Below are 26,812 nucleotides of genomic sequence, written 5' to 3'. Positions count from 1 at the left end.
ATGATCCTAATGTTATTTGTTCTTAGGAGTATACCCACCATTTCCTTTTCTTGGATAAAGCTGTCAGTCAGTCTTTGTTTACATTTAGGACGTCCCGTTTTTTAAGGCCTATGATTGGCCAGAAGGGACGTCGCGTCATCAAGGGGAGGATACATTCACCTCCCATGCAATTGCACTGTGAAGCACAGCTGGGTTTGCTTCAAGCTAATGTGCCTTACACCAGCTAGAGGGGAGTGACGCCTCCCACGCTTCCGATTGGCCCAAATTACACAGCGTCATAGGAGAGGAGAGGGAATTGTGGGTATTTAAGTATGTGATCGTTGTAAGTGATTTTACTCTTTGATAAAGCGTGGGATACCACGGGAAACGCGTCAGAGTGTTCTTTTTGGCTGTTACTATGCCCTAAAATAAATTTTTGCACCTAGGATATTTTGTGGTTTGCAGTTTGTGGTTTCCAATCTTCAGCAGCAGCAGCAGCAGATGCACCGCCGTTTTCCCTGTACTCTCTTCAATTGCCATGATCAGTGGTTGACAAATCACCAAAAAATCTACTCGCCACACAAAAAAATCTACTCGCCACCTAGTACCGAACGTGTGCTGCTTGGGCCAATATTTACTCGCCCGGGGGTTAAATCCACTCGCCCGGGGCGAGCAAATGTATAGGTTTGTCGAACACTGGCCATGATTATAGCAAACATTTGGCTGTGTGGGTTTAATTGGAAATGAAGCGAAGTTTTCTTTTTCAATGGGTGAATCTGAACAATGGAGAGCTTGAAATTCGACCATTTTCTTTACCCCTAGCTCACACATGTCCCTGTTGACGGGCAGTAAAGATAAGGAAGGAGGGAGTTAGCCGCGCAGGCCCCTGTTCAACACGTCCTCGTCCTCTGTCTCCGCTCACCATGTTTACAACCTAACTTTAAAAAGTGCATACAAATACGTACTGTACAAGTGTTTGTTTATATTTATTTTTAAGTAAATCACTCCTATTTACTTGAATGGGCAGGATGGTGCTTTATTGCTTAGCACTGCTTCATAAATATGGCCTCTAAAAAATGTAATTGCCTTTCGTTCACTTTCATCCTAAAAGGGATTGCACCTTTTTGCCGGTTGGTTGGTTACCAGGATTTTATCTTCATTTACAGAGCAGCGGCCCTTCATGGAAATACTGGAACAGCTGAATTTCCTAGCCTGATACGATTACTCTTTCTTAGAACCTTATTTGTTGCACTGTCCTACATTTTATGTAATGCCCAATATTGGCATAAACAATTTAGAATCTTACTCCTGTTTATTTAGATCCTTTTTATGGTCGTGCTCGATATGACATATCAACTTTTGCGGTGTAATTGTGCTGTTTCGTGTTTTTTTTGTTGTTGTTTAGAAGCTGTGGTGAATGATGCCAACAATGAAAATAAAGGCGGATCTGCCGACGTTTCTGCCACTCAGCATGTCATGGTGTGTGCCCTGCAGGAGCTGGGGAGTCTGGTACAAAGCCTGAACTCCACAGCATCACCTCTCATACTGGAGCCTTCTATAGGTAACTGCAGCCAGATGCACAGCAGGCGTAATTTATACAAACAGTAGATTGTATTGATAAGAATTTGTCACGTACGCCGCACCCTTGAGCACATGATTTCTGTGTGTGAAAAGGGTTAATACATCTGGCGGTCCAGCTGACTTGCCAACCTTCCCGCAAGGCCCTCAAAACGAGCAATATCTCCCCAAAAAAACTCAATACGCTGCCACCACTAAGAATAAATGAAGGGCTTGCTCCCTGGAGTTCACAGCCCATGTTTACTGAAAAAATATGTAACAATGTAGCAAAATGTGTCAGAAAATACAGTTTATCTCTTCTAAAAGGTTACAAGGTTCAATTAGAGCTCCAAAACAGTACTTATTCCATTTTAGGTATAATGTACGAAAAGTGGTAAAGTGATTGTTTAAAGAAAAAGCGTTTCAAAGACCGTTTCAGAAAATAATGGGATAAAAACAGAAAACTTAAATACGTTCTCGCATGCTAAAGTCCTTAAGAGGATATGAAGAAATATGAGAATCCACCTGTTATTTGGCCTAACACCCCTCTATGTTGAACCTCTTCAGCCTACACCTGCGTTGCCCCAAAGGCTATTTTTAAAACAAGCCAAATCAAGAAAACTGCTTAGCACATAAAGCTGAAACTACCATGTGAGTGCAGTTTGTCTTCGTGTTTCCCCTTTGCACTGCTATGAAGTGTTTCAACCTTTTGCCGTTTGTATTTAGGACTTTTGGACACAGTGACGTCTGTCCTCCTTCACCCCAGCATGGCAGCCAGACTCGCAGCTGCATGGTGCCTGCGCTGTGTTGCTGTGGCACTACCCTTTCAGCTTACACCGCTGCTGGACAGGTGTGTAGAAAGACTAAACAACTTGAAGAATTCCCCTGAAGCGGTTAGCGGTTACAGCTTTGCAATGGCTGCTCTACTAGGCGGTGTACATCAGTGTCCTTTGGGTATTCTTCACGCCAAAGGAAAGGTAAGAAACAAAATGTATCTGGTCTTTCAATACTTAATGGGCCATAATTACTAGGTTACTGTAAGCCTTGCAGCTTAGCACCGCTTGGTAAATATTGCTCATTGTTTATGTCTCTCACAAACTGTGTGCATGTGTGTACAGGCATACCCCGCTTTAATATACGCAATGGGACCGGAGCATGTATGTAAAGTGAAAATGTACTTATAGTGAAGCACTACCTTTTTTCCACTTTACAATGCATGTACTGTACTGCAAACATCATATATGTGCATAACTGATGTAAATAATGCATTTGTAACCAAAATAAATACAGTAGGCTTTATTGAAATAAAATCTTTAATGTCAGCTGATTTTTCTTATGTGCTGACAGATACAACATGGATGAATGGAAAATTATTTTAAAAATATGTGGGAAGGATGAAGGAGAGGGCATATCTTCTACTGTACAGTATTTTTACTGAAAGGGCATGAAGGTGAGGTGCATTTATTTGACTGACTGATATATTTTTGGGACTTATTTTTTGTGACTTTGGTGAAAACAGTACAGTACAATACTGTACAGTACTGTACAGTGTTTTACAATGCTGTGCTTCCTTAGGCCGTGCGTATAGTGCCCGCGACCGGCGACATCACCCATCATAGCTAGCGAAAGTTATATGCTCCCGGGCATTTGATTTGTTCAGGGGCTGTCACATGAGGTGACAGCCCTTGAAAATCAAATATTCCCGGCTTCCAAAGTCCGCTCCGTCGCATTGCCGCTCTCGCGCTTACTATAAGCGCACGCGGCGGCGGCAATGTGTTTGTTTTTGGGTGGCATCGCCGGCACTATACGCACGGCCTTACTCAGGTCCTTGATCAGCTTGGCTTGCACGCACTCCCTCAGTCACGCACACACTCCATCTGTCACACAATCTCTCACGCACTCCCTCAGTCACACAATCTCTCACGCACTCCCTCAGTCACACAATCTCTCACGCACTCCCTCAGTCACACAATCTCTCACGCACTCCCTCAGTCACACAATCTCTCACGCACTCCCTCAGTCACACAATCTCTCACGCACTCCCTCAGTCACACAATCTCTCACGCACTCCCTCAGTCACACAATCTCTCACGCACTCCCTCAGTCACACAATCTCTCACGCACTCTCACTCAGTCACGCATGCACACGCACTTAGTCACGCACGCACTCTGTCACGCACGCACGTGCACTCAGACACAGACACACGCACGCACTCAGACACAGACACACGTGCAGACACACGCGCAGACACACGCGCAGACACACGCGCAGACACACGCGCAGACACACGCGCAGACACACGCGCAGACACACGCGCAGACACACGCGCAGACACACGCGCAGACACACGCGCAGACACACACACACGCAGACACACACACACGCAGACACACACACACGCAGACACACACACACGCAGACACACACACACGCAGACAGACACACACGCAGACAGACACACACGCAGACAGACACACACGCAGACAGACACACACGCAGACAGACACACACGCAGACAGACACACACACACACGCAGACAGACACACACACACACGCAGACAGACACACACACACACGCAGACAGACACACACACACACGCAGACAGACACACACACGCAGACAGACAGACACACACACGCAGACAGACACACACACGCAGACAGACACACACACGCAGACAGACACACACACGCAGACAGACACACACACGCAGACAGACACACACACGCAGACAGACACACACACGCAGACAGACACACACACGCACACACTCAGACACACACACGCACACACTCAGACACACACACGCACACACTCAGACACACACACGCACACACTCAGACACACACACGCACACACTCAGACACACACACGCACACACTCAGACACACACACGCACACACTCAGACACACACGCGCACACACTCAGACACACACACGCACACACTCAGACACACACACGCACACACTCAGACACACACACGCACACACTCAGACACACACACGCACACAGACACACACACACGCACACAGACACACACACACGCACACAGACACACACACACGCACACAGACACACACACACGCACACAGACACACACACACGCACACAGACACACACACACGCACACAGACACACACACACGCACACAGACACACACACACGCACACAGACACACACACACACACACTCAGACAGACACACACACACACACACTCAGACAGACACACACACACACACTCAGACAGACACACACACACACACTCAGACAGACACACACACACACACTCAGACAGACACACACACACACACTCAGACAGACACACACACACACACACTCAGACAGACACACACACACACACACTCAGACAGACACACACACACACACACTCAGACAGACACACACACACTCAGATAGACACACACACACACTCAGATAGACACACACACACACTCAGATAGACACACTCAGACACTCAGGCAGACACACTCAGACACTCAGGCAGACACACTCAGACACTCAGGCAGACACACTCAGACACTCAGGCAGACACACTCAGACACTCAGGCAGACACACTCAGACACTCAGGCAGACACACTCAGACACTCAGGCAGACACACACACACACACACAGACAGACACAGACAGACACAGAAACACACACACACAGACACAGAAACACACACACACAGACACAGAAACACACACACACAGACACAGAAACACACACACACACAGACAGACACACACACAAGCACAGAATGCAGTAGAAGAGCACCTCCTCCTCCTCCCCGTAGCCTGTAACTCACATGCAAAGTTCCATTCTACAGCAGCAGCAGGCTAGAGCGAGCTCTGAGGAGGGAGGAGGGAGGAGGGAGAAGGGAGGAGGAGAGCGGAGGGAGAAAAGCCAGGAGCTGCAGTGCGGGCGGAATCACTGCTATAGCAGCTGATTGATGGTGCGCCCGATCTCCCCGTTCCCCCTGCCATCTGGCCCCGTTCCCCCTTACCCCTTACCTGCACTCCCACTCAGTTAGGGACCACAATGAAGGAGGTTGCAGTATTGATGAGAGGTGCGCACGCACGCACGCCGCCCCCTGGTGTCCGTACTCACGAAGCATGCGTACGTACAAAGGGGTATGGTGTAACTAAAAATAAATGTACGTACTTGCGAGTGTACGTAAAGCGGGTGTACGTAAAACGGGGTATGCCTGTATTTATATGTGTATATACCGTACTCGTTCAGCCTAATAGACATTACTGAAACTTGGCTAACGCCACCTGTTACTATCTCACCTGCTGCACTGTCTTACAGTGGCCTTTCCTTTAGTCATACCCCTGACCAGGGAGCAGACATGGTGGAGGAGGCCTTCTTCTCTCTCATTGATGCACTTTCCAAGTAATACCCCCTTGTCCTTCCCTCTCGTTACCCTCATTTGAAAAAAACACTCCCCTGTCTCTCCGTATTGCAGACAATTTTGTTGCCTGGCTTCCACACCTGCTCATTCCTGACTTCCTCACTCATTCTAGCAGACTTTAATATTCCTATTGATAACCCTAATACTCCAGCTTCCTCTTATTTCCTCTTTGACCTCATTCTTTGGTCTCTGAGCGGTTGTCCAGCTCTGCTTCACATTGTGATGGTTACTTGCTTAATATTATGTTCTGTCGTCTCTGTTCCCTCACTAAATGTCAATGGAGGAAATCACTCTCTAAAGCTGATTTATGCACCGCAAATTAATTCTCTTTGCCTGTAATTCTGCCCAAATCCTTTCTAAACAAAACTACTTTTACTCTCACATATCTACTATCCACCAATTCACAATGTCTGTTTTCAACTTTCAACTCTCTTTGTCCTTCCACCCAAGGTCCCACTTCTGGCCTTATAGCTCAAGATCTACCTAACCACTTTAGAGATGAAATCAACGCTATTCGACACGACTTTGTCAAGCCACATCCACACCAGTTACCAAGGAGAAAGTCTCCCATCTTCTCCCCTCACCCCCCCTCTACAATTTTCTCTCTCAATCCTCTCATCTCCTGACCTCTCCTCTTTCATTCCAATTGTGTGTAACTGTTTTTCTGCTATTTGCTCGTGGATGTCCCATTATCATCTCTAACCTAACATGTCAAAAACAGAGCTTATCAGTTCCCTTCCTTCTAACCCTACATCTGTACCTAATTTCTCAATTGAATTGTAAGTCTCCACTATACTTTGTAGACTCCAAGCTAGATGCACGGGTGTCATTTTTGTACTCCTCCCTCACCCCTCACAATCGGTACCTCGCCAAATTTTGTTTCCATTTCTGCAATATTGCCAATCTACATCCCTTCCTCACCTTTCTGACCTAATTTCCAAGTTATTTCTCAAATGCAATCTACTTTGTGCTCATGTTCTAGGTCTCTTCACTTCCATGGCAACTAAACCCATGCTAAGCAATCCAACACATGCTATTATGCACTGCAGCAGTTTAGTGAAGGTTATTCTGGTTCCTGAGTATTACTGTTGCCAATCTGTATACTGTATGAAGTCCGTCTCATTATTTTGATTTTGTTGTTGCAGATGGTTGTCAGCATAGCCGAAGACTTGTTACGCACTGCTTCACAAAATAGCAGGCTATCGTTACAACGCACGCAGGCTGGATGGCTATTGCTTGGAGCTCTAATGACATTAGGTACGTACGCTGCTCTGCATCTTCTCTGTACCCTTCCTGTTTGAGAGATGCACAAAGTAGAAACCAAGCACAAGGAATACCTGCCTTTGGCTGGGGTTCATCGGGGTATCGCACCCCAATCCGTTGGTAATTGCATCACAGCCGGATGAATCCCTGTCTTGCTATGTAACTCATTTCTATGGCAAAAGTTGAATTTCTGTAACTTGGAATAATAGAAAAGGATAATGGAAAAGTGTGCATCGCTCATAGGCGCTTTTTGGGAACAGAGTAGTTGGGTTAGTGATAATATAATGTGGTGCCTGATCCATAAACCTACTTCCTTTGGATTTATCATCAAGCTAACACTCTCTCTCAGAACCTGAATAGATGGGCTGCTGTAAGCTGAGTACTGCACTGGTTATACCGTCTGAAGCTCCCTCTTATTTAGCTCCCCATAGTCCCCGCATTTTTACAAATAAATGTGAGTGTTGTGAGTACTTGTTTGTTTTTGTTCTTCTCTGTAGTAAAAGCTTGTCATATCCTTGCCAAACATACATGGAGACAAGTCTTGTCTGCTCTCATCCTTTCCGTTCACAGTCCATTGCTATAGTCCCTATGGCTTCTCACCAATTTCTTGTCTCAAACTTACACAGGCCCCTCAGTTGTGCGATACCATCTCCCTAAGATGCTTCTGCTTTGGCGAAATGTGTTTCCTCGTTCCTTAAAAGAGTTGGAGGCAGAGAAAGCCAGAGGAGACTCTTTTACTTGGCAGGTGACTCTGGAAGATCGCGCTGGAGCTCTCTGTGGTAAGAAGCAGGATGGTACACCCCCGATTTCCTTATTGGTGCAGTCCGACTTAGGAATAAAAATGAATTGATGTTTAATTGGGTAATTCTATAGTTCAACGTTTTAGTAGCCGCATTGGTGCTGGAGAAGTGTAAATGTGTTGTAGGCTGTGATACCTTTTTTAGTGGAAAAACAGAGTCCTCCATAGATGAAATTATAGTGTACAGAGCTTTCGAAACTTCAAAAGTTTATTTTTCTAGTGTACAATGAAAATTAAACCTCTGTACACTAACTTAATCTATGAAAAACTCTTTGTCCGCTAAAAGGTATCACAGCCTAATATGGGTCTAGTCTGAGTAATAAAAAATAAATAAAAAAATAGACCTGTATTTAAATATGTAAGCATTGTAAGCTCTTCGGGGAAAGGACTCCTTTTCCTAATGTCTACTTTTATTCCTATCATGTATCTTATTATGATGTCAGGTGTATTACTACTGCAAAGCGCTATGTACTTGGATGGGCGCTATAAAGATGTATGCATGTGTGTGTGTATATATGTATGTGTATGTGTATATGTATATATATATATATATATATATATATATATATATATATATATATATATATATATATGTATATATATGTGTATATGTATGTATATATGTGTGTATATATGTGTGTATAAATGTATAGTATACACATTGTTTTGTGTATTATACACACGTTTTTTTAATTTCAGTAATGTTTCAGTTGGATCTATAAATGCCATTAATTAAATGTTTTCCATTTGTACAGCAGACTAAATCATGAATCATCTATGTTAATATATTTTGATGAAACATTGACTTTTTTTCAAGCTATGCAGAGTTTTGTTGCTCACTGCCCTGAGCTGCTCACTGAGGATGTGATCAGGAAGTTGATGACACCCATTGAATGTGCCATGACCATGATGTCACAGTAAGTAATTGGGGCATGGCTGCATAAAATGCTTAAGTTATGCAGTTTAATTAGTCTTTACATCTAAATCTCATTTAAATCAGGAACCTGCACCAGTGAATTTGTATTTATTTTTTTGCGTGCTTGTAATTGGAACCAGGGAAATTTGGTGGAAAAGACAAATAGTTTGTTACTACTACAGATGCAGCGGCCATTATCCGAACATTTACCTGGGTACATTTTGTGTTGTGCCGCGTGTAGGCTGCGATATATTCACAAGTTTTGCCGCTGCAAACGGCCCATCGGATAAACACAGCAGGGGTCCCTGCTGTGTGAATCCTGCCGGGATCTGCCTCTCTGTAATAGACGCGCAGTAAGAGGCTGAATCAGTCACTAACTGCGCACCTCTCATAGGCGATCACGGGGGGTTTATTTAATTTTAAACATTACAGTATCGTAGCAGGGGGTCTCCGGAGCTGAAACGCATTGGTTTCAAGTCCGGGGATCCCCTGCTTCCCGAGATACAGGCCCCGTTATAGGGTGCCGGTATCTCCTATGCATGGAAATGTCCCGATCACGTGACGCGAGACATTTACATGCATAAGAGATACCGGCACCCCATAACGGTGCCTGTATCTTGGGAAGTAGGGTGTCCCCGGACTTGAAATCAATGCGGTTCAGCTCCAGAGACCCCCTGCTACATTACTGTAATGTTTAAAATTAAATAAACCCCCCGCGATCGCCTGTGAGAGGCGCGCACTGTGAGTGTGACTGATTCAGCCTATCTCTTACTGTGCGTCTATTACAGAAAGGCAGACCCTGGTAGGACTCACACAGCAGGGACCCCTGCTGTGTTAATCCGATGGGCCATTATAGTCTGCCCGGCAAAACTTGTGCGGATCACGGTGAGATCTCGAAATCCATTTCGAGATTTGTTCGAATAACGGCCGCTGCATCTATACTTCAGTGTAACAAGCTAATGAAACTCTGTTTTCCAAATAGTGGAGTGTTTCACTGATGTCAGAACTACTGACTAGATCAGCGGTGCGCAAACTGTGGGGCGCGACCCCCAGGGGGGGCGCGACACTGCCGACGGGGGGCGCGGGGTTTACAGAGGCCCCGCGCGCTTCCCGAAGGCACTTAAATTAAGTGCCGGGGGAGCTGCAGGGCCTCTGTAAACCTAACTTACCTTGGTTCCGGCGGCTTCCTCCCTGCAGCGCCATGGCAACGCGGCGTCAAAATGACGCTGCGGGGTCATGTGACGTCACGTTGCTATGGCAACGTGGCGTCATTACGCCGGAGCGCGGGTAAGTTGGGGTTGGGGGGGACGCGGGAGTGAGGGGACAGCCGTCGGGGGCGCAGGGAAAAAAGTTTGCGCCCCCCTGGACTAGATTGCATTTTATTATAAATGCTACCCTCTCACACTGCTTGAATATAGAATATACCATTCTGTTTTTATTGATCACCGCCTGTAACATTATAAAGTAAATATATTAATGAGCAATTTTTGAACTGCAGACCATTCCAAATATATATTGTCCCTGAAACTGAAGTTACATTGCTATCGGAAAATATAGGTCTATTCACACTACTAAACTGGGTGAAAAAAGCTTTTAGGAGATTATTTTAATTAAATTATTGGCACCAATCACAAGTTAGTGTCATTTTTTTCCCCCTTCTATTCTTTTCTAAATGACAAAAGTAGTTTTGAAATGACCTGTGTGGCTGATAATACTGTGATGTCACCAATGTTTGTTTACATCTGATATATGGTCACAATACACATGTGTTACCAGAGGCACACAGGTGTGCTCCACTATTATTTTATAGAATATATTATTTTGCCACATCCGCATATAATTGGTTAGAAGAGAAAAGTATTCTTGTTCGTACTGTGTGTCCTGCAAAGTGTTTTTAGGCGTTTGGAAAAAATGGGTTAGGTTAAACCAGTAGTTCACAGCCATACTGTATCCCTAAGGAACCACAGATACAACAGATATATTTACTAACTAGTTTTCTGCCATGCGGAAGACTAGTTGGTTCTGTTCATGTGTGCACAACAACAGATTTCTACCTACCCTCTTAATAATGGAGTCACCTACCACCAAAGACTTTTTTGTTCTGAGTATCCTGTCCTCTGTGCTGGATGAACAATTCCCCGGGCTGCTAAAGGAATCGGTCTCCCCAGCCTTGCCATTCCTGCCATGACACACCTAATATCTTCACTCAATCTGGCAAATCTATTGGGATCTGTCAACTCAGAACTGGCCTGCCTCTCCCTATTGCCCCTGCTTCTTCTTCTGTTACCCAGCTACCTACCTGTTCCTCACTCACAGCTCCACCATCTGCAACACTAGTCCCAGCTAGGGCTTGCTTTGTGAGCACTAAACTCTGTTAAAGATTGTCAATGGCCCTCAATGTTGCAAATTGCCTCTTCAGATTAGCAATCTGAGACGCCAAAGAAACCACCTGCTCACACTTGCCACCGCTGTATGGTCCCTGGAACAGCTGCTCCAAGGGACCAGTACACTGTTTTTTTTTGTTTTGTTTTTTTTTTTAACCCGATTGTGCCAGTCACATCTGAATGAATTTGGTGTAAATATTATTAGAATATAATCTGATGCTACTGGAAGCTTGGTCCAGCTACTGTGCCTTGAAGACAGAGTTACGAACCAATGAATGAAACTGTTGAAGCTGTGCTCAAACATCTAATAAACCTGTTGACTATTCAAGAGAGTTTAGATTTTTTTTTATTTGTAGTTGCAATAAGAGAGCCTGGTTCGGTATAAACTGTCCTTCTGAAATCATTTATTGTGTTTAATGCAAACTTTTTATTTCCCCTCTTGATTTAACTCTATAGCATCCTTTCTGTAATTAAAGCACATGGGACACATCTAAAGGCAAGTGCTGCAATGGTCCGTCTGAGGCTGTATGACATTTTGGCTTTGTTGCCCCCCAAGACGTATGAAGGTAAAGATAACCTCTTAATGTTCTCTTTTTTTAAGAATGGCTAAGTTGATATAGAAAACTTGGTGGACTTCTAGCTCCAGGATCTTAACTGGGAACAACAATGTTTTTGAGCCTCAGGAAGAAACAATAAAATGTGACAAGATTCTCGTATTGGAATTGTCATTCTCAACTTCTTGTTTTTGACCTTGGTATTCACGAATAAAGGTCCCTACCCCTCTCCTCTCCCCCCCCCCCCCCCCAGTTCTCACATCCTGTGTGATAGGAACATAGAATGAGCCTCTAATTTGTATCTGCAATGGTATTTTGTTTTAATTTATTAACAGTTTTCTTATCTCTTCTAAATATTCATGTATACCTAAATATCCATTCTTTTGTATAGGAAACTTCAACGTGCTTCTTCGTGAGCTAGTGGCAGAGTTCACCTTAACCGACAACTCTTCCAATACCACCACATCCCTCCTCCGCTCTCTGTGTCACTATGATGACAGTGTGCTGCTTGGCTCGTGGCTGCAGGAGACTGACCACAAATCCATTGAAGATCAGGTATGGGATTGATGTGGAGTGACAAACAATATTTCTCACCCCCCTCCCCTCCCCTACAAAAGGTAGCGAATGATCTTGATTGTTGCATGATCAGTGTGGTCCCAAATTGAACGAACCAAGTTAAAGCTGGGTGATGCCTTCACAAAACAATCGTACCGAAATTAGTGTTAAATTATTTTTGTAAGCTTATTGTGAAAAGGCACTGTCGCTGGAAGTGTATGATGGGGTTTACTACCCTTATCTCTGCTTACATTTCCAGTTTCCCAGTTTGTCATTTGACTCAGTGGGCATGTATAATTCTGGTTATTTTACCCCTGTGATGGAACAGACCAGATTGGGTCATCCCCCTTTCAGCGTTCGTATTTTAGAATTCTTTATAATTATTCCTATTCTTTCGCCCTCATTGGGCGAGCTGCTCACGTGACGCATCAGTGAGCAGCTATATCAAATTTGGTTGTCTCGCCAAGCAGGTAAGCGCCACGCTCGCTCACGCTGGCCACACACATTGCAGCAATGTGTTTCATCGCGGCCAGCGGGAGCGCCCGCTCAGCGCCACCCTGGACAAGGCCTAAGACTTGTCTTTGGCTTGTTTCTTGTAAGGTCAGTCTTATTTTTCCCAGTTGGCTGTACAGCTTCCATCTTAAGACCAGAGAATTGTTTTCTCATTGGTTGGTACAGTACTCGCAACCTTCAAGGGGGGGGAGGGGGCAGAGAGGGTTTATGGGGGATTGTGACACAGATGTTTTATTCTGTTGCTGCTTTTATTAATTGATATTTGCATGTTGTGCAGCTCCAGCCCAACAGTGCATCTGGAAGTGGGGCTTTAGAACATGACCCTTCCTCAATATATCTGCGCATCCCAGCCGGAGAAGCTGGCCTGGCCCCCTCCCGCTAGGAGTGTCTGTGATCAATGCTTCTGTGGCTCTCTTTGGGGTGGTGTTCCCTCACGTGTCATCCAAGCACAGGTCAGTGTGGCATTTCAATTTGCGGCAGCAAATTGGGAAGCAGTTGCTAAAGCAACTGGGTCACTTTCAGGTGAGTGTTACTGAAGGCAGAGTTTATGCAAAGGAGACGTCCTAGCAAAATGTGATGCTAGTTCAAGCTCTAAACCAGGGGTGCGCAAACTGGGGGGTGCGCCCCCTAGGGGGGACGTCGTGTTTACACAGGCCCAGTGCTTCCCCAAATGCATTTAAATTAAATGCTAGGGGGCCGCACAAGGCCTCTGTAAATTCCCTTACCTTGATTTGGCTTCCAGCAATATGACTCAATGGCAACCCGGCGTCAAATGACGCTGTGGGGTCACGTGACGTTGTGTTGCTATGGCAACATGACGTCACATGACTCTGCTTCGTCATTTGATGCCGGAGCCGAGTGGGAGGAGGGTGGGGGGGCGCGAGCAGGGGGGGAGATCAGGCCTATTCTCCGTTCTGGAAGAACATTTAGAGCATCAATTTAAAAACATAATTTCTTGTTGTATTTCAAAAAAAAATCTCTCTTGCCGTTGAATTTTAATATTGTTTTATTTTAATGTTCTGTGTTTTTGTTTTGTTTTTAAACAATACCTTTTGCAGTTTTTTTTTTCCTGCAATGTTGACACGTTCAAATTTGCTCCTACTTTGCGTTCAGCTATGTAACTCTTAACATTGGCATTTATAAAACAAAGCCCAGTTACTAAATATATATATATATTTCTCAAAAGAATTGGTGTGCACACCTGTAACACCTCCAAATTACACGTGAGAATAATATAACATGTAATAGTGCTCCTAGTAGGTGCTGCTTATTATCTAAGGTCCCACAAGATCCTCAAGAGAGAAATATAAAGAGAAATGACAGAAGCGCAAATAACTAGGAAAAAGATATACATACTAAATAAATAGTAAAAAGGGAAAATGAAGACTATTCTACTAGGTCGAAATCAGAGGTGAATGTCCAATTCAATGAACAGAGAAGAAAACCGGTCCTGAAAATTAATAATAGCACAATATGGTGAAGTACTGTAAAAAAAAGGTTTACTACCCAAAAATAAAATGCCACTTACAATCTGGCAGAGTAAAATCGCACTGTGAGCAACATCCCAATACAGCAATCTGCTCCATGTCGGCTAACGCCGCTTGTTCGGATGGTAAGTAGTCTCTGGTCACACAGCACGCTCTGTCGATTCAGACCACCTAGTCACCAGTCGATTAAGTTAGGGGGCGTGACGGGGCCTGTGCATTGGAGTTGATGCAACTACAGACACAGCTGTGAGGTTTCCAATCCAATGCACAGGCGCCGTCACTCCCCCTGATGTAATCGACTGATGACGAGGTGGTACGCACAACTTCAGCTTGCCCCGGTGCCGGGAAACAATTACTCTTGCTACATCTGTATAATGTGGTCTCCTTTTTCATTACTTGGCCATTTTGTTCAGATGCTGCTGCAATTCCTGCTTTCTCATTGTGCCTACGGGTAGTAATAATAAATGATGGATATGAAAAGAATGGTCTGTTTAGTGTCGAATTTTGCTGTGTAAGACCCATTGCAACAAGTTGCTGTTGGGTTTTTGTGTTTATTACAGGCTGCAAATGTTGGATCATTTTGCTGAATGTGTCAAGCAAGCTAAAGGAGTTCGCCAGCAGGCTGTGCAGCTGAATATTTTCACAGCTGTGCTTAGTGCACTAAAGGTAGGGACAATACCATACTGATAAATAACATGTAAAATGTACATATGTTTATCACCTCTCTCTGTGATGCACAGAGGATATTTCAAGAATGTAAGGTTTTCTTTGAGGCTTAAAGCTCATAACCTGTGTATCGTCTACATACTTTCAATCTATACATTTTATTTCACTTTTAGTGGCAATCAGTGATACCCCTAGGTTAAGCTCCCATTCTAGATCAACATACAAACAGGAAGGGTCTTGAACGTAAATGGAAAACTCCTCTGCACAATCCACAGGAATAATGAGGGAGCAGTGTATTTTTTTAAGTTCCAAATTATTTTCAATCTTTTTTACAGGCCTACAGAAGTAGCCAGTGTAACATCACCCGGCAGCAGGAAATCTCTCCATGGGGGATCCATCAAAAACAAAAAAGTTACCACCACCCTCCCCCCACACAGAGAGCCATAGCTTTTATGGAGCAACAGCATTTTGCTTTTCTTCGTCCGGCTCTGGCGACAGTCTGGCTACATCTGTACAACAGATGAACAAATGGATAGATATTTCGTTATCACAATAATTTAAACTCGTACTGACACAATGATTATATTGTAACATTACATGCAGTAAAATTGGCTAATTTAAAATTACTATTTTTACTAACATGATACCAGTTTAATTGTTATTGATTATATTGAAACATACCTTACCCACATGTAGGACAAAGATAGGGCGGCACTCTGTATTTCTCAGACAGTAAAAAAATTGTTTCCTCATGAGTACATCACAAAGGATTTCAGAATTTTTCCACTAGGCTGTGACAACTGTGCTGAATAGCATAAAAGAGAAATGTATTCATGCATCCTTAAAATCGATCAAGAAACTTCTCAACAGGTTTCAATGCGCATTGTCAGTGGATGTCCGGTTGCTACAAATATCACATGATATTTATTGTCAAAATGTCAAGAGCTAAAAAAAAATTATGTTTTGATTTTTGTTTTGGTTGTAAAATATTTTCGTGTTTTGGTTTGACAAAAATTCCATTTGGACCGTGTCCATCCTTAGTATATACAGATGTAGTAAAGTTTATTGCATTAAAGTGGGATATTCTGCGTTATAGTGTGATATGGTATCAGCAGGAGCAATTAAATCTTCTACATCTGTTCTAACCTGGGTGGATTTTTTAACAGGATGACAAGATCCTAGATGAACAACGCACACATTTTTACAGATGACGTTAGAAATTTTAGCGGAAGCAACAAAAAATGTAGTAATAAAGTTCAAATGTATTGAATTATGAGATGATACTTTGTCAGGGCTCCCTGCTTTTGGTCCATCCAATTGAGAAAATATACTGTATACGGGAGATCGGTTTGTAAGGTTTATTTCCCATCTGAGAAATACAGAGTAACATCGTCATATTTGCACTGCAAGTGGGTAAGGTTAGTTTGGTATGACCATGAGCATTATACTACTATGAATCTGCACTGCTCCTTGCCTGAACTGTTAAAGCACAATTTTCAGCATAGAGATCATTAATATTTTTTGGATGGTTTGCATATGGTACATTAGTAGTTTGCCCATATTCTAGATAAAAATGAAAGCAACAATATTGCAGTTTGCAGATACACTAAGGCCTTGGGAAATGGGAATTGTAACTTAAATAATAAAGCCTGCTCTATTAAAAAAGTTATCTCAACCGGTTACGGTATCAAGAAGAGTTTATGGAAATATATGTAACATTGCAAGAGGCAAGTTGCGGTTTGCATGGTAATTTAATTTTGAATAGCTTACTTTTACTGTATGTGCGCTACCTGAAAGATACATTAGTATGTACTTTTGTTTTCAACTACAGCCTAAATTAACTCAAATTAGACCTGTGATACCATAAAGAATTCAAATGATCCTTTCAGCACATGTGATATCAAGTATCTGGTGAGCTGTACCAATCTCCAGCAAAGTGAAGAGTAATTCAAATAGTTATTCTGTTTTTTGTCAACTTTTTAAATATATGTTATTGTTTATGTTCTCTAGACGGCATAGACATGCATCATATGAGGTGTTTGAGTCTGGAATTCATTATGCCTGGGAACTATATTAGTATCTCGTTATTGTGAACTTATTTTGCTTTACCGTTATCAGCGTATGTGATTGAGAGGAGATAAGAAGTAGAAATATGTGAAAGTTGGAGGATTCTTGAAATTCATCAAAGCATCAATTATGAATATCTTACTTAGAAAGCATCTTGACACCAACTTTCACAAGAAAGTTTTTCTGCCAGTTCTGTGGTGGCATATAATGTATCTCCATTTGCTTGATATACTGTATCTCCATATGCTTCCTATACTGTACCTCAATGTGTTTCATATACTGTGCCTTCATGATCTTCATATACTGTATCTCCATATGCTTCATATACTGTATCTCCATGTACTTAATAATTATACCTCCATGGGCTTCTGATTCTATACAGTATCTCATTGTGCTTCCCATATGGTACCTTCAAGTGCTTCCAATATTGTACATTATGTTCTTCCTATAGTGTACCTCCATATGCTTCCTATACTGTACCTCCATGTGCTTAGTATACTGTACCAACATGTACTTCCTATACTGTACCTCCATGTTCTTCATATACTGTACCTCCATGTGCTTCCTGTACCGCTCCTGCATGTACTTCCTATACTGTATTTCCATGTGCTTTATATGCCCCAAACCCACCTTAGCAAACTTGACACCCTCTACAATTCAATTTGTCATTTCGTTCTCCAATGCAACTACAACACACATCACTGCGAAATGCTCAAAGAACTAGATTGGTCATCACTCGAGTCTAGGCGCAAAGTTCACCTTTTCTGTCTTGCCTTCAAATACTTTCTGGTCAAGCTATCTATGTGAACAAGCTCCTCACCCCTACCACATGCAGCACTTATCATCTGAGATCAGACTCCAAAAGACTGTTCATGGTCCCAAGGCTCAACAAAGTATCCGGCCGCACCTCCTTCTCTTACCGTGCACCCCAAAACTGGAAAAACATACTGGAGACTCTCACATTCGCCACCAGTCTAAGTTCTTTCAAAACTAAGGCTGTCTCACATTTTAATCTGGTCTGTAACTGTTACATAAGCTTATAATATACATCTTCTCTAACTGTGCATGCAATCTATTGTACAGTATATAATGTATACCCTGTTCATTTATGTAACTGTATTTGTAACCATGTATTATTTGTCATATTAACTATGTCCAGGACATACTTGAAAACGAGAGGTAACTCAATGTATTACTTCCTGGTAAAACATTTTATAAATAAATAAATAAAATAATACAGTGCAGTACATCCATATGCTTTATATGCTGTACCTCCATGTGGTTCCTATACTGTAACTCCATGTGATTCCTTACAGCACCTCCCATGTGCGTCATATACTGTACCTCCATGTGCTTCCTATACTGCTCCTCCATGTATTTCCATGTGCTTCAAATACTGTACATACATTTATTTATTTATTTATGGGAAAGGGTACTATGTTTTTCCCCACCAATCTAATGAATCGTTTTATGATCATTGTGTTCTACCTTTGGCACCCTGGCATAAATATACTTTATTGATGTTTCCCAGCAATCTGCATTCAAGTTTACTCAAATTAAATACATAAAACATACACAATGTGAAATAAAATTGTAAATTAAATCAGTGGGTTTTGACCTTATGATTTTTAGTTTTTTTTACATTGTTATGTTAAAGCTTGGGTTATGTCGAGATGTAAAAAATGATGGTCTTTAATATGGGCATTTTTTTTAGTTGATTTTTGACAATGGAGAAATTACACACTGTCTGATTCATTAGTAAATGATTTGCAGATCCCCATAGTTTAAACTCCCTGCTCAGATATATTGAATTATTATACTGACTATATTTAGGAACTTTACGCAAGAAAAACATTTCTGACTAATACTTGATAACAGTATACATTCCAAATTTACATATAACAAACTCAAATAATTATTAGTTTATGATATCTAGTGGTACCAATGTACTTTAATTCAAATTGCACACACTGAAAAATACAGCACTTGTTCTAGACCAGGGGTGCGCAAAGTTTCTGCGCTGCGCCCCCCTGCTTCCCAGCCCCGGCACTTGCCCCCTTCCCCCTTTCGTGTGAACCGGCGTCAAATGACGCCACGGGTCATGTGACATTACGTCACGTGACCCCGCTGCGTCATTTGATGCCGCATTGCCATGGCGATGCGTCCAGAAGCCAGCTGAATCCCAGTAAATTTAAGTTGCAGAGGCCTCACGCGGTCCCCCGGCATTTAATTTAAAAGGCTAGGGGAAGAGCGTGGGGCCTCTGCAACCCTCTGCGCCCCCCAAAAAAATCCCGCGCCCCCCCCCCCCAGTTTGCGCACCCCTGTTCTAGACAAAGAGTTTTCAATGCATTCAATTCATTTTTTAACACCACAAGAGTAGGAAGCTAAAGTCACATGTTCAAGGTCATACAAAGCTGGCATTGGGCCTAAAAAAAGTAATTAAGAGCAATATAGTTATAGTATCTAAAAGGAGGGACATTATTTGCCATAAACAAAGGAAGACATAGTCACTTATAAAAAAAATAAATACAATAGGTCACTGCAATAACACAAAAGTCAGCTAATAATAACTCCAGGAGTCAGAGCCAACATACACTATGGTTTAGGAGTGGTACTGAGATTGCCACAGAGACTTCAGCTCATTTACGCCATACATTTGTGATGTGAGTAATTTTGTAAACATAGCAAAGGAAGTGCATTTTTAATATGTTACAACCAATAGTTTTAGCACATGGTTAAGCCTTTTCTATATTGCTCATATCTGTATTCTGTGCTATAAATACAGTGGCGGCCGATCTGAGTCTAAGACGGCTAGATCAGCGGCTCTCAGATTATCCCGGTTAGGTGCGTTTTTTTGTCATTTTCACCCGGAGTGAACTGCGTTATTTTCGCGCTTGTGATATTAGCATTTTATTCTCGCTGTCTGCAATACTGCAATGCCGTGTAAAAACTCAGGGGAGCTGTTGTCTTGGAAGTCTAATACCTTTGCGGTTCAACATACGTCAGTACACAGTCTGTGTGTGCACGCGCAGTCATTGTAAATTTGCATATTTAAAGTATACATGCATTTGCAGTGCTGTGCTGCTGTATGGTATGTCACATTTGAAAATTGTTGAAACGCATAGGTGTGTACAGTACTGTAACAGTGTCACATTTCGGCATATACAGCGCTCTCCCCTCGCTCAGAATAATTAACTAAACTGCAGGGTATTTCAACTTCTTATCTTCTGTGCAATGCAGTACATCTCTCCCACACCATTCCTTTGAACGTGTGTCTGGTTTCAATTACATCCCTGCTTGACAGCAGGAATTTACAGCGCATGTGCCTGCAACTTCGCCCACCACTGCTTGCTTGCCTGAGTGAGTGAGTGACCAAAAAAAAAATTAAAAATTAAAAAAAAAATTATTGTCATTTTTTTTTCTCCACAAGCCTGCAAAACCTATCTTACTGTATTATGATATTCAATCTGTGCTTTTGACTGCGACCCTGTGCGTTTGACTGCACATGGTTGATTTGTGTGCTTTTTACGTACTGTATTTCAGAACATGAAATTGTATGAGAACACAGATTATACCCTGTTTTAACTAACAGACAATGTGTGAAAATAAACCATGAATGATGTACCATGCGTACTTCCAGAAGAAGTTGCAAAACTCTCTGCTATATCATCCTGGATGGCCCTCCGTCGCCTTAAACTCAACATGGCTAAAACAGAGCTCCTCATACTTCCTCCCAAACCTGGCCCTACTACCTCCTTCCACATTACTGTTGGAACTACGATCATTCACCCAGTAGCCCAAGCACGCTGCCTAGGGGTCACACTCGACTCCTCCTCACATTCGCCCCTCACATTCAAAACATTTCTAAAACCTGTCGCTTTTTCCTCCGCAATATCACAAAGATACGCCCTTTCCTCTGTTGCTCGACTGCTAAAACTCTGACTCAGGCCCTCATTCTCTCCCGTCTTGATTACTGTAACTTCCTGCTGTCCGGCCTTCCTGCCTCTCACCTGTCTCCCCTACAATCTATCCTAAACACTACTGCCAGAATCACTCTACTCTTTCCTAGATCTGTCTCAGCATCTCCCCTCATGAAATTCCTCTCCTGGCTTCTGATCAAATCCCGCATCCCACACTCCATTCTTCTCACTTTTAAAGCTTTACACTCTTCTGCCCCTCCTTACATCTCAGCCCTAATTTCTCGTTATGCACCATCCAGACTCTTGCGTTCTTCTCAAGGAAGTCTTCTTTCTACCCCCTTTGTATCTAAAGCCCTCTCCTGCCTTAAACCTTTTTCACTGACTGCCCCAAACCTCTGGAATGCCCTTCCCCTCAGTACCTGACGAGCACCCTCTCTATCCACCTTTAAGACCCACCTTAAGACACACTTGCTTAAAGAAGCATATGAATAGCACTGTGGATATTCTGAACACGATACATAAAGCTTGGCCCCCTGCAGACGCACTTACCAGAACTCCCTCCTACTGTCTCTGTATGTTCTCCCTACCTAACAATTAGACTGTAAGCTCCTCGGGGCAGGGACTCCTCTTCCTTAATGTTACTTTTATGTCTGAAGCACTTATTCCCATGACCTGTTATTTATATTTTCTGTTAATTATTTGATTACCACATGTATTACAACTGTGAAGCGCTATGTACATTAATGGCGCTATATAAATAAAGACATACAATACAATACAAAAGCAATAAAATCCATGAAGAATGGGAAGGATCATGGGGGAAATGGAATTACTGAAATATTGAAAGAATCTAGGAAAGAAGAAGAGAAAATCCTTGCATAAACTCTTTAGATGCTGGTGGAAGAACAGGAATATTCCAGAGCAATTGAGCAATGTTATAGTTATCCTGATACATATAGTATGTTGCCAGGTCCCCCTGTTACCTCCAGGCTGCATGAGGGGGATGGTTGTGTGGTTGCTGCAGGGAGATTGTGAACTGGCGAGCGGGTCGCCGGTGCTCCGCAGAGGGCGCCGCCATTTTGTGTGTGCGCGTGCATGTGCAGAGAAGTCTCGCGCATGCGCAGATAGTATCTAGACTTACGGCAGCCATCTTTGTACACCAGGTGCATGCGCAATATAATGCCAGCGGCGACCATTACACCCATAGATCCGCTGGGAACTGCAAGTCCCAGCAGCCTCAGGGGCTGCAGACCACATGTTGTCGGGCGGCTTTTATAGGGTGTATTAGAAATGTTCCCGCCAAAGTGTAATTATAAATTCTCACGTGTGCTTCCCTCATTTAATCAGTTCATCATTTCACCAGATCAACAGTTCAGCACTTAACCCCTACAGTACCATAGCTATGCTGTGAACTAAAACATATCTAAAAGAAGTAAAAACACAATTATAGTGAAGTGGTTGAGTCCTTCCATAGACTGTCACACACCGTTGAAAAAAATGAACATACACGAACTTTACGGGACACAATTTTAAGAACTTAATTCAGTTCACTTATATTAGCAATAATAATATATGGATTGTAATCACACTGCACGGGAGCAGGGCCTCTCCTAAACTGAAGCAGGTTGACTTCAGCCTCGGGGACCCCCTACTTCAGGAGATACAGGCCCCGTTATGGGGTGCCGGTATCCCCTGCACTTGTAAAGCTCCCGCGTCACGTGACATTTACATTCTGCAGGGGATACCGGCACCCCATAACGGGGCCTATATCTCCTGAAGTAGGGGGTCCCCAAACCTGAAACCAATGCGGTTCAGCTCAGGAGACCCCCTGCTCATGTACACTAGTATTAAATATCATATTTGTACAGCACGATCGCCTGTAAGAGCCGTGCATTGAGACGCAGCGTCTCCATATAGTTCTTACAGGCTGCTTTGTTTATAATAGTTATCATGCTATCTAACTTTAAGCACGATATCGGGGGGAAGAAGGTGATCGCGTGATATGGCCCTTTTGGGCAAGGCAGGCCAAAAACGCGCCAAACAGCTTTAGTGAATAGCGCTTATGGCTTCACCCTTTTTCGCCCGAGTGATGTAACCCATTTCAGCGCTAATTAACGTAGCTTAGTGAATCGGCCCCACTGTCACCAACGCCTTTTACAGCAACACTTGAAAAATTATTCAAGACAGGAGATTGGATTTGGAAGAAAAAGTATTCACAATCAACGGTTAATTCTCATGCCACCTATGATTTGCAAATGAGATTTTTATTTTTGCCAAAAGCTCCGAAGACCTCAAGCAATAAATCAGAGAACTTACCGAAGCAAGTAAGAAAGTGGGACTCCACATGAATCTCAACAAGACCAAGGGATATGCAACAAATGTGTAAACTCTGAAAAAAGCAAAATAAATGGAATAGAAGTAGAAGACGTTGGAAGGTGTGATAAGCGCAGATAACGTGCTATCACATGAAAAGTCCCATTGACTTTAATGGGGCTTTTCATCAGCACTATCACATTTTACAGAATAAGGGCCTATGTCTACATGACTGGCAAGTAACAATGAATGGGAACCTTTTGAATGAACTCAACATGAGAATGAAGATGGGATTAAATGAATTTGGAACAAACTGGAAAGTTCCCTTGAAAGATTTTCCTATGTGCCTGCAGAGAAAAGTTGACCAATGTGTTCTGCATGTACTCACGTACATACGTGAAACTTGGACCCTAAATGCAAAGATCATTCAGAAGTTTCATACAACTCAAAGAAGTATGGAGTGATGTATTCTGGGTATTACCTGAAGAGACATGAGAATGATAGAATGGGTTCAAAACCAAACAAAAGTCTGTGACACTATTACAAGGGTAAACGTTTTGTAATGGCAGTGGCAGGACTTATTTCAAGAACAAATTACCATTGTTGGACAATAATATTACTCACCTGGATTCCAAGTTAAAGTAAAAGACTAAGACGATGACCAAAAGTGAGATGGGAAAATTAACAGTATATATTTGTTGGAGCAACTTGGAGAAGAGTGTCTTGCAACCACATTACCTGGAAGATCATTGGGGAGGCCTTCATCCAGCAGTGGATCGACTAGGGGTGAAGAGGATGATATGGTATACACTTCAACGTCTCTGTACATTCAGGGGATTAGATATTTATTATCCCATGAATATTACATATTTTAAAATGATGATGAGAATGTCTATGCACGTCTAAATTTCTGCAGCTTACAGTATTTTATATTAAGTCTTTTAGTCAATCTTGTGCTTCAGGGTTTAATGTAGTTACAGATGCAGCCACCAGTATTTGACTATTTGTCTGGGAAAATACTGTGGCAATCTCACAGTAAATGCTGCAACATTTCTGTGAGATTCTGCAGCCAGACTAATGGCCCATCGGATTAACACAGCGGGGGTCTCAGTTTGAATGGGACCTTCAGGGACCCCCACGATGTTAATTCAATGGGCCATTCATCTGGCTGCAGAAATCTCACCGAAATGTTGCAGTTTTCTGGGAGATTGCCCCAGATTTTCCAAGGCAAGTGGTCAGATACTGGTGACTGCATCTGTACAGTTTTAAAAATACAATATATTGGGGTCATGGCAGGTCAACAGGACTTAATTTGGGGGGGCCATCACTAAAAGTGACACGTGTCATTTAGAAGGCAATACATGATAGCCAGATACTATGCTCTCAGCATTAAAGAAAAATAAACGTTCTTGAATGATTACTGGTGAATCCCAGAGAGAGGTGACCCACAGGTCACGCCTTAGTTGGAGGACTTTATTGGAAATTAGGATATTCGGTGATAACCTCTACGCTACAGTGCAACGATTACAGATATCTGAATATTATAAAGAGACGCATGCAATGAGACCACATATGACATGAGAAAGAGGTGCCAAAGACAGACATCCATTTGTCATTCAAAATTAAGCTTATTACAGCCATCATAATCGCCTGAATCTATTGATATGGCTCACGTCTGTCTAAGTATTGGGGGAAATTAAGCTATGAGCATTTAAATCTTGAGGCAAGATTCTAAATGCCGCTTTAGAGCAGGTTTTTTTTCTCTATCGTAAAACCATCAATTTAGCAGCTGATTTATGACAGGGGTGGGTTTATGTGGTTTCAATGGGGAAAACATAGTACATAAGTCTTAGCAGGGTATTATGAAAATCAGAATTCAACAGAGGTATGATGGATGTTTTGGGATGAAACACTTGGATTTCCATTTTTCTACACCAGTGACCTCTCTGGAGAAAACCCTGACATATGGTAACGTAATGTATTGGGATTTCTGTTTTATGTTTTATCCTGTTATTTTAAGAAACTGTACTGCATTTACTGTAATTGTATGTTCTTGTAATGATCTTTTTCTGTAATCTAAAGCACTGTATTCTTTTATAATATATATATATATATATATATATATATAGGCAATACGATACCGTATGAGCGAATATCAGAGGCAGCACTCCACGAGGTAGTCAAAAAAGATTTGTATTTAGTGAGACATCATATCCAACATTTTGGTCCTACACACGGGACCTTTCTGAAGGTGATGTACATACAGAGTGCAATAGAACACATATAAATACCCTACCAAACCATGACAAACAGGTGCAACACATAATTTAATTCAAACAATAACTTACATGCTAAATGCAGGACCCTCCCATTGCAACCAAACCATCAGGCGTTAACTGAAACGCAATGATGCACCCGTCCCGTGAAACGCACTCACTGCGCATGCAGGGGTCAAGGGTTATAGGCTATAAGTCAAATCATCTCAGTCGCGTGTCTCAGAGCCAGAGGGGGCGCATGTAACCAATGAAACGCATGTCCGCACATGCTCGAGCCGCGAGCTGGTGAAGGGAGAGTGTAATGCGTGTGGAGCTGACAGGATAACCATTGCGCATGCGCGAACCGCGGGAATTAAATAAATAATAAGCGCAACTGCAGGCGAAGTGGTCCTTCGCGATCTGAGCGTCTCAGGGCATGAATGGTGATCATGTTGCTTGCTAACTAATGTGATAACTCATAAACAGTTGTTAAACTGTGTGTAGCAACTAGCTTTAATCAAGGAAGAGGGGGAATAAGCCTAAACAGGCTGAATAAAGGCATGTGTAAATGCCTAATGCTGTATAAGGGTAAAATACAGTGTCAATGCTAGCAACATTGGCCAATGGCATCATAGGCTGGTCATTACAATAAAACAAGCATGAAAAATGTGGCACAAACAACAACACCCATAATAAAATGCAGTACAGTGATACCCATAAATGTGAACATATATATACTGAGATGCTCTGGCTTAATTAAAAAATATTCATAAATAAATCATCATACAAACTAATGACCTGACTGGTGTGGCTTCATTAGGTAAGAGCCAGACCATGCATAACAGAAATGGCACACATAGTAGATTGGTCACTGTATAAGACTTAATTGGCAGATAATGTAGTTAATTGCACCTTGGCAATCAGGCGCACAATCAGATACTAAATATATCGGATAAAGCTAAAGAGTCAGTCCAAACTAGTTGCAATAGTTCCATGCATGCATGTCTGCAGTGTGACGAAACGCGTAGAGCTGTGACGTCATTGCGATTGTATTGGTGTATTTGGAGTCCCTGGCTTCCCTGCGCTCCGGCTGGCGGTAATTTCAAGTGTTAGCAATCATTGTATGAGGGAGCAAAGGACGTGCAGGCATTGGATGCCTTTAT

At 42.6% G+C, this 26,812-nt stretch overlaps 1 protein-coding gene and 1 pseudogene across 3 annotated transcripts in view; one reads left to right on the top strand and one right to left on the bottom strand.

Annotated features, from left to right (window-relative positions):
- Nucleotides 1–15,094, top strand: part of LOC142489271 (HEAT repeat-containing protein 5B-like) — a 45,680-nt gene extending 30,586 nt beyond the window's left edge. Inside the window, exons 2-9 of one of the 3 annotated variants that reach the window (XM_075589742.1) lie at nucleotides 2,263–2,513; nucleotides 7,103–7,214; nucleotides 7,847–8,014; nucleotides 8,837–8,936; nucleotides 11,776–11,885; nucleotides 12,265–12,428; nucleotides 13,219–13,393; nucleotides 14,989–15,094. In XM_075589742.1, the coding sequence (XP_075445857.1) occupies nucleotides 2,304–2,513; nucleotides 7,103–7,214; nucleotides 7,847–8,014; nucleotides 8,837–8,936; nucleotides 11,776–11,885; nucleotides 12,265–12,428; nucleotides 13,219–13,323 (969 nt within the window). In that variant the 5' untranslated portion in view covers nucleotides 2,263–2,303 and the 3' untranslated portion in view covers nucleotides 13,324–13,393; nucleotides 14,989–15,094. Of the gene's footprint in view, nucleotides 1–2,262; nucleotides 2,514–2,905; nucleotides 2,987–7,102; nucleotides 7,215–7,846; nucleotides 8,015–8,836; nucleotides 8,937–11,775; nucleotides 11,886–12,264; nucleotides 12,429–13,218; nucleotides 13,394–14,988 lie in introns of those variants that run through there. The other 2 variants (XM_075589747.1, XM_075589744.1) reach the window with 2 other exon arrangements.
- LOC142489270 (uncharacterized) overlaps nucleotides 1–26,812 on the bottom strand; it is a 67,497-nt pseudogene that overhangs the window by 8,189 nt on the left and 32,496 nt on the right.

This window comes from Ascaphus truei, chromosome 3, assembly GCF_040206685.1.
Source record: "Ascaphus truei isolate aAscTru1 chromosome 3, aAscTru1.hap1, whole genome shotgun sequence".
NCBI lineage: Eukaryota > Metazoa > Chordata > Amphibia > Anura > Ascaphidae > Ascaphus > Ascaphus truei.
The sequence above is the reverse complement of the archived record's forward strand: the minus strand, read 5'-3'. Positions and strand labels throughout refer to the sequence as shown.